We start from the raw sequence: 7,699 nt of genomic DNA on the forward strand, positions 1-7,699 counted from the left end.
CCGGCCCTGAAGAGTCTGGCCAGGCCCATTGACATGACAATACCATTAAACTGGAGCAATTTGAAAAACAATCAGCCAGTAAGAGCCCAAAGGGGGGTGCTGGAAACCACAGGCACCCTCCGAGGGCAGTGACCTGTCCCAGGCAGGACTCCCTCCACCCTTTGCCCACCCTCTGATATTTAATCTGGATTTTTGGCAAAAAAAAAAGGATTTGTGGTCGGTTGTGGGGGCCGTTGACTCTCCAGCAGCGGGGTCCTGCCCCCTGCTCAGGGCCACCAGACTCCTGGCAGTCTGGGATTCCCCCAGTAGGACTGGGCCCAGGACCCATGTTAACAGGGCTGTTTCACTGGTTCACAGCCTGCCTTACTCTGCCAGAGCCAAGGCTCCACGGCCTCGGGATGGAGTCGTGGTGGTGCTAATTAGGAGGGAAATGGGAGCTGGGTTTGTCCTTCCCTCAGGGATGGAGTAGGAGCTTGGGACTGGTGTGCGCCTTCACCCACCTCTGGCAGAGACTTAAAAGCAAGCTTAAAGGTTTAAAAGCGAGCAGACTAACTCACGTAAGAGTGCTGGTAAGGGCCAGTGCGTGCTGCCTGGGCACCAGCTGGGAACAAGAGCTCTGCACAAACACCGGGTGTCCGACTGCTCATGGCGCAGCCCGCAGGCCAGGGCTCAGCCCACACCAGCTGTCACATGCGCTGCTTCACCTCCAGCGCCATGCGGCTCTGCCTGGCTCCAGCACAGCTCCCCAGGCCTGGGCACCACGACCCTTCCATCTCCTCCTGCCCCTTTCTGCGAGGCAGCTCTGCTGCCCTTCCCATGGATCAGAGGAGAGGGCAGACTCTCTCTTACTGAGTACTGCCCTTTGCCTCTCTGATACTTCCATAACCTGCATCACTGGCCATGGAAAAAGGAGCCAAGGTGCTCTGGGCACATCAGGATGGAGCCCACAGTGACACTCCTGGGTCACGGTTTGGCTCCATCTCTTTTTTATATTCAAGGTGTGGGGGATAAAAGACCTGGACAATAGCTGAACAGTGGTCTCTCTTTTAATCTTTCTTTCTTAGTAATTTCTAGCATGTGGTTTTCTTTCTCCTTTTTTTCTTGATTTTGACAGCTGATGAGCTCCAGCCTTTCCTTGGGGCTGTCTCAGGGCACCTGGAGCCTGTTGGCTCACCCAGGAAGGCTGATCTTCCCCATGTGCTTCACTTTCTATCAATTCACCTAGATCTGCACCTGCATTTTGGTGCTTTTCACTCAGCTTCTGAAGTCTAACTTCAGTCTACCCAAGTAACTTCTCCATCCACCTGCAAAGAGCTCCAGGAGATGGAGGAGGCAGGACTTTCTTTTGCAAGGGCCATACTCTTCCCAAATGTACCCCAGTGTCCACTAACAAAGTTCCTCTCGTTGGCTGGTGTCTGAGGTGAAGGATGGCCTCTGCTGAGAGTCCTGCAGTGTAACCACAGCCATGCTGGCGAAGGGGCAGCTCAGACACAGCAGCTTGAGCAGCTGCTTGAGACATTGCTTCTGAAAGCCCACCCTGGGGCCTCTGGCAGCTCTCTGCTGGGGGCCAGCAGTGACCGCAGCTGGTGGTGGCCAGCCACCAAGTCCATCCCACTCCCTACGCTGGGAGAACTCAGGCTGGTCACACAAGCTGATCATTTGGGGTCAGTGGGGCTGAACATCATGCTGGGTGCAGCTGCCTCCAGAAGCCAGTTTGCCTGCAGCAGCGAGGACCTTGCAGAAGCTGGACGCCCTTTCCCACAACACTGTTTATATCCAGCATCAGCCCATCTGCCCCAAAGTGACATCGGTGAGATAGTCACTTCGGCGTGTGCAAGTGAAGGCGGATTTTTAAAAAGCATCCTGCCCCCTGGCAGGATGCCCTTCAGGCCTGGGACTTTGCTCTGGGAGAACTGTAGGTTTCTTCCTGGTACAGCAGGCAATTCGGGAAGGCGCTTGACATCTGCGAGCCTGGAGGTGGGCTGGTTTGGGGCTGTTGCTGCATGGCACGAGCCATAACCCTGCGGAACTCCCCAGGGGAGCGTGTGTTCAGACCTTCACGTCTCTATGTCCCTGATAATTTAGTTCATCTTTCCCGATGCCGGTGTTGCCTGAGAAACAGAAGCACTGAGAACCAAGGAGTTTTTTAACTATGGGTCATCTCCCAGGGGAGAGCCTGGCAGGTCTCTGTTCACGGATCGGGCTGCTGACCCCTCTGATCCCAGCAGCATGTGCCCATGGAGCTCCCACCAACACCGTCCATGCTTTCCCAGTGCGCTGGGAGCATCTCCAGCATGCACTGTACCCTCACCAGTTTCTATGGGTTTGTCATCACATTTCCCCCCATTTTAAAGAAATGCAGGAAACTCATCCTTCCGTATCCTGGGCTGTATCAGAAGTGTGGCCAGCAGGGCGAGGGAGGGGATTCTGCCCCTCTACTCTGCTCTGGTGAGACCCCACCTGGAGTGCTGCGTCCAGCTGTGGAGCCCCCAACATCAGAAGGATATTGACCAGTGGGAGCGAGTCCAGAGGAGGCCACGAAGATGCTCAGAGGGCTGGAGCCCCTCTGCTATGGGGACAGGCTGAGAGAGTTGGGCTTGTTCAGCCTGGAGAAGAGAAGGCTCTGGGGAGACCTTATAGCACCTTCCAGTACCTGAAGGAGCTACAAGGAAGCTGGGGGGGACTTTTTACAAGGGCCTGTAGTGACAGGACAAGGGGTAACAGGTTTAAATGGAGAGTGGGGAAGTTTAGCTTAGATATCAGGAAGTTCTTCACAGAGAGGGTGGGCAGCACTGGGACAGGTTGCCCAGAGAAGCTGTGGATGCCCCATCCCTGGAAGTGTTCAAGGCCAGGCTGGATGAGGCCTGGAGCAACCTGGTCTAGTGGAAGGTGTCCCTGCCCATGGCAGGGGGGTTGGAACTAGATGATCTTTAAGGTCCCTTCCAACCCAAACCATTCTGTGGTTCCAGGGCAGGGAGATGGGCTGACTTCATGCAGCACTTAAGACAGTAGCTTTGCAAGGCAGGATACCCCCCATGCTCTCCCACCCCTGTCATGGTGGTGTGCCTGGCCCAATGCAGGGGCCAAGCAGAACAACCCTTATCCCGCCAGCAAAGGTGGAAAATTATGCTCATGCTGATTTTACATGGACTGGGAGAGATCTGGCTTCAAAATCAGGCTGCCTCATTTGGAAGGGGCTTTGGCTGGCAAGGAGAGCAAGATGGGTAGATGCAGTGCCCAAACTCTTCCCTCAAACCCACCAGGCAGGTGGGCAGCGCGGCACGGCATGGCTCCAGACCACAAGGGAGCCACACACATCTCCGTATCACACCCATCAGGTTTTATACGCCGCTTTGTCTTTCCAAATTCCTCCAATCACAGGCTCTAAAGCCATAAAACAGCCAGGAAGGAGGAAACAAAGTGGGTTTTCATTTGTGGAGGAAGGGAGCGCGAAAAGAGAGGGGAGAGATGCTTTCTCTCCGTGCTGCAGCCTCAAGATGTGGATCACTCAGGCTCAAGCCAGCCAAAATCTCCACAGGCCAGTGCTGTCCACGGATGCTCACCAGGGACCAGAGGCCCGGTGGCTTTGAGGGGGTCACCGGCTGCTTGGGTGGGGTCAGAACCAGGCTGGGGATCTCAGCGAAGTGAGCCTGTGGGTAGGAGAGGTGATGGGAGGGGAGGTCTGGGGCTGATGGATGTACACACAGTGCCGCAGTGACAGGAGAGCATCCCCTCCAAGATGACCCGATGCAGGGTGCTGGTCCTGGGGGGTTTCCCAGGGAGGAGCCTGCTGTGGGGCAGCAAGGGGGGCCGAGGAGTGGAGGGGGTGTGCAGGAAGAGGCAGAGGGGGTGAGCGGCCCTGGGCTCTAATCGTCCTTGTCCTTGGCACCATGCTTCAGGATGCGGGTGAACTCCACGTAGTTGAAGTTGCCCTTCTTGTCGATGGGCGCCTCCCGGTACATCTCGTCCACCTCCTCGTCAGTGAACCTGTCTCCCATGGTGGTCAGCAGCTCACGCAGATGGTCCTCGTGAATGAAACCTGCAGGAATGGCAGGGGTGGTGTTAGCAGGGGACACTGGGAGGGCCAAGCAGCAGGACCTCTCCCAAAGACACCCCTGCCCAGCTCTCCTACTCTGGAGCTGCTAGGTGAGTGCCCCCATGGATCTGGCCCCAGCTCTTGTCCTGGCAGCATGCCAGGGGGACAGTGTGCCCAGGCAGAGCACAGGGCCGTGCAGGCAGTGCCCATACCTGACGCCTCCTCATCAAAGCAGGCGAAGGCGTTGCGGATGACGTCCTCCGGGTCAGTGCCGTTCAGCTTCTCCCCAAACATGGTGAGGAACATGGTGAAGTTGATGGGCCCTGGCGCCTCGCTCATCATGCCCTCCAGGTACTCATCAGTGGGGTTCTTCCCTGCAGGGCACAGGCAGGGGTGTGGGTGCAGGGCCCTGTTCCCCCCCCAAGCACCCATCCCCAAGGCCAGACCATGTACCCAGTCATCTGTTTTTTTTTCTTTGCAAATTAATTTGCTGTGCGTGCTCACCCACCCTACGAACAAAGGAAAGGTGTTTCCGCGGTGCCCGGTGCTCACCCCTCAGCATCAATCCCCCATGCTTTAATCCATGTCAGAACCCTCCTGGAACCAAGCTCTGACAGGCTCAGCCTCGAAGGAAATGCAGGAATTCACATGGGGGTTACCAGGAACTAAAGCCACAGCTTTTCCTAGTTCCTGACAGCTGACACCCAGCACCACCCGCGGGGGAGCCGTGTTCTCAACACCAGCCTCATGTCCTCAACACAAGCCTCGTGCTGCTGATGTCCCTAGCACTGCTCCTACCATGGATGCACCAGGGATGGTTTAACCTCCCCTGCTGAGGTCTGTGTGCCCCCAGCGTCCAGCCCCTCTCTGCTCCCAGAGCTACAGCTCACAGGGAGGAGGGACATCCCTCCCACAGCCAGGCAGGACCTCCAGAACAGGTTTGGCTGCCAGGTCAATCATTGACAGACCTCCCAAAGTGCTGTGGAGGTACCACGGGGAGCGGAGAGGTGGGAGCCGTGGCCTGCAGCAAAGGAAATGGGCTCTGGGTGGGGACTGCGGCCAAACCTGCAAGTCTCAACCGGCCAAGGTATCATGATAATGCAGGGATTGGCCTCTTCTGTCACCAAGGCTGAGAGCCACAGGAGGGCTTTGCGCCACAGGGGACAACCCCAGGTGATATTCTGGGGTGAGACGACTCAAATACACAATGGCTGCAGCTGGTGGCTGCTCCTAGGGCAGAGCTTCTCCGACCCCAAGGGTCTCTTCCCTTCTAGTGAGCAACACACCAAGCTGCTGCCCTTGGGTGCCTCCACAAATGCATCTTCTATGATCAGCTGGTGCCAGCAGAAAACCCCCTACAGATTTTGTAGCCAGCATGAGGCTGGCCCCATGCAGGAGGGCTGTGCCTCAGTGGCATCCCACCAAAGCTGGAAGTGAGGCATGAGGTCACCCAGCAGCTCTCCCCGCTCGCTGAAGGGTGTTGAGGGCAGAGGGGCTGAGGGACAAGTGGAGGATCTCCTCACCAAGGGAAGCCAGCATGTCATGCAAATCCTCCTTGTCAATGAAGCCGTCGCGGTTCTGGTCAATCATGTTGAAGGCTTCCTTGAATTCCTGGATCTGCGACTGGTCGAACATTGCAAAGACGTTGGAGGTGGCGCGCTGGGGGCGCTTCTTGGTGGTCTTGGCTTTGGCACGTTTGCTGGACATCTTGGCGGCTGGGGTGGTACCTATGGGCAGGGTAGGGGCAGGGGCATCGTGAGGGCTGGGGACAGGCAGAGCCAGGGGTGGGAAGCAGAGGCAGGGACACAACTCCTGGCACCTCCAGTCCTGTGCCTCAGTTTCCCTGGCTGTCACACAGTTCGACAAAAGTGAGACAAGGTGGTTGCAGGGTTGGAGATGGGGAAAGGCAAGACTCGGGCACTAATGAGTCCCCTGGGAAGTCACACGAGCAAGCAGCGCTCCCTGGCACCCCTCCCACAGGGCTGTGCCCACAGGCTGGAGGCAGGGCACACTGCCTACACCCTCAGCCCCCAAATCCCCAAACCTGCTTGCTGCCTATCCCCTTTGTGTCCCTGGCACAGGGAGAGATGCCAAGCCCAGCACCCAGCATCCCCCTGACGCCATCAGTCCGGGGGTCCCATGGGGATGGGTGCCTCAGCGTGGTGCTCAGAGCTTAGCCATGTCCCTCCTGCTCTGGCAGGGCTCTCCCCAGCCCAGCTCCCGGGGCAATGGGTCTCCCTGGCATTCTCCATTTCCCTGCACAAAAGCAGCCCCCAGCTACTCCCGGGAGGTGGGCTCAGCACCGCACCCAGCGGGAAGGGGTTATCTGCTCCGGGCACATTCCACACATACCACCGCCTCCCTTCCCCCTCCATCCTGCTTCATCCATCCCACCTCGACACATCCAGCTCCGGCCGGGGCCAAAGGCCACTCACCGCCTCTCTCCCCACTGTGGTGCCCAGGTGCACCCCACGGTCTGCCCGGGAGCCCACCGGAAGGGTGTGAGGCAGAGGGGAGAGGGCTAGTGCAGCTCTGGGGGCTGCAGAGCCCCTGCGGGGCAGGGAGAGAGCAGCCAAGCACCACGGGGTGCTGAGGACTGGTGCTGTAATTACAGGTAATGAATGCCAGGAGACAGCAAAAGCCTGGAGAGGCAAAGATGGGGGGCAGCAGTGGGACTGAGAGACCTGTGGGGACACCACTGGGGCAATGGGTGTCCCATAGGGAATGGCAAAGGGACCATATGGACCCCAAACACCATCAATGCAGGACCACAGCAGGAAAACTTGGGCTTTCAAAGGGGGGTCCTGCCCCCAGCCCATGCTGGTAAGCACGCAGCAGAGCCAGGCTGGAGCAGAGCCCATTCCCACCCCGAGATGATACCCAAGGCCCCTCACAGCCTCCAAGCAGGGGGTTGGTGATATCCCCTCCCAGTGAAGAACGCAGCAAGTATTGAAGACGTCCTGCAGCATGAGTGCTGGGGATGCAAACAGGATCCGTATGGGGTGTTCAGCACCCCCAGCGACCACCAATGTTGCCTAACGATGATGCTCAGACCTCTCTGAGCCAAATCCTGCCAAGCCTATCTCAGCAAGATGCCAGCAAAGACCAGCCTGGAAGAGGGACGGTGTTGGCCCTGCAAGAAAGCCTGGGGTGAGGTCAGCCCAAGGGGCAGATGCTGCTCACAGCCATTTCTCACACACACACAGCCCCATGCCTCAGTTTCCCCACCTGGGCCAGTGTCTGGCATGAGGAGCAGTTGGGGGATAATATTAAATTAATGGAATATGAATTAATTCCTTGAGGGAATTATTACCACTTTGCTCTACTGTGTGCCCCATACCATGGTGGGCAGCAGGGCTGCCTGGGTTCCCCCCTTCTCTGGCAAGGGACACGTAGCAGTAAAGGAGCCACATCATGGTGCATGAAGCAGCACAAAGCAATGACACCAGCAAGCTGTGTGCCAGCAACTGTGCCCGGCTGGTCTGGCCACTGAGGGTGTGCTGCTCCAGGATCCGCTTTGCAGCCAGGTGCTTAATGCTGATGCACCCAGGGGGGCTGCAGGGCCTTGGGGAGCATCCCTCCCAGCGGGACCCCAGTGCTGGCATGGGCTAGGGCAGAGCAAACAGCAAACAGCCCAAGCTGTACCTGCTTTCCAGCTCTTTC

General features: G+C 57.8%; 1 protein-coding gene across 2 annotated transcripts; it reads right to left on the reverse strand.

Annotated features, from left to right (window-relative positions):
• Positions 1-3,742: 3,742 nt before the first annotated feature.
• On the reverse strand, positions 3,743-5,769 carry LOC104516832 (myosin regulatory light polypeptide 9). 2 transcript variants are annotated; one of them, XM_010161291.1, is made up of 3 exons: positions 5,560-5,769; positions 4,249-4,410; positions 3,743-4,039 (listed from the first exon to the last, which is right to left on the reverse strand). In XM_010161291.1, exons 1-3 carry the CDS (start codon positions 5,741-5,743, stop codon positions 3,867-3,869), a joined length of 519 nt encoding a protein of 172 aa, XP_010159593.1. In that variant the 5' UTR covers positions 5,744-5,769; the 3' UTR covers positions 3,743-3,866. The 2 variants fall into 2 exon arrangements, with proteins under 2 accessions (XP_010159593.1, XP_010159594.1); XM_010161292.1 differs by lacking the exon at positions 4,249-4,410 and having other exon boundaries at positions 3,867-4,039; positions 5,560-5,743.
• Between the last annotated feature and the right edge of the window lie 1,930 nt (positions 5,770-7,699).

The sequence above is a fragment of the Eurypyga helias genome, unplaced genomic scaffold (assembly GCF_000690775.1).
Source record: "Eurypyga helias isolate BGI_N326 unplaced genomic scaffold, ASM69077v1 scaffold34901, whole genome shotgun sequence".
NCBI classification, from domain to species: domain Eukaryota; kingdom Metazoa; phylum Chordata; class Aves; order Eurypygiformes; family Eurypygidae; genus Eurypyga; species Eurypyga helias.

Excerpts from the sequence above, each read along its gene's own strand:
- LOC104516832 (XM_010161291.1), bottom strand. The coding sequence starts at position 5,743 with ATGTCCAGCAAACGTGCCAAAGCCAAGACCACCAAGAAGCGCCCCCAG. Across the intron at positions 4,411-5,559 it reads TGACATGCTGGCTTCCCTTG|GGAAGAACCCCACTGATGAG; the intron begins GTGAGGAGATCC and ends TGTGCCCTGCAG. Across the intron at positions 4,040-4,248 it reads CTTTGATGAGGAGGCGTCAG|GTTTCATTCACGAGGACCAT; the intron begins GTATGGGCACTG and ends CCATTCCTGCAG.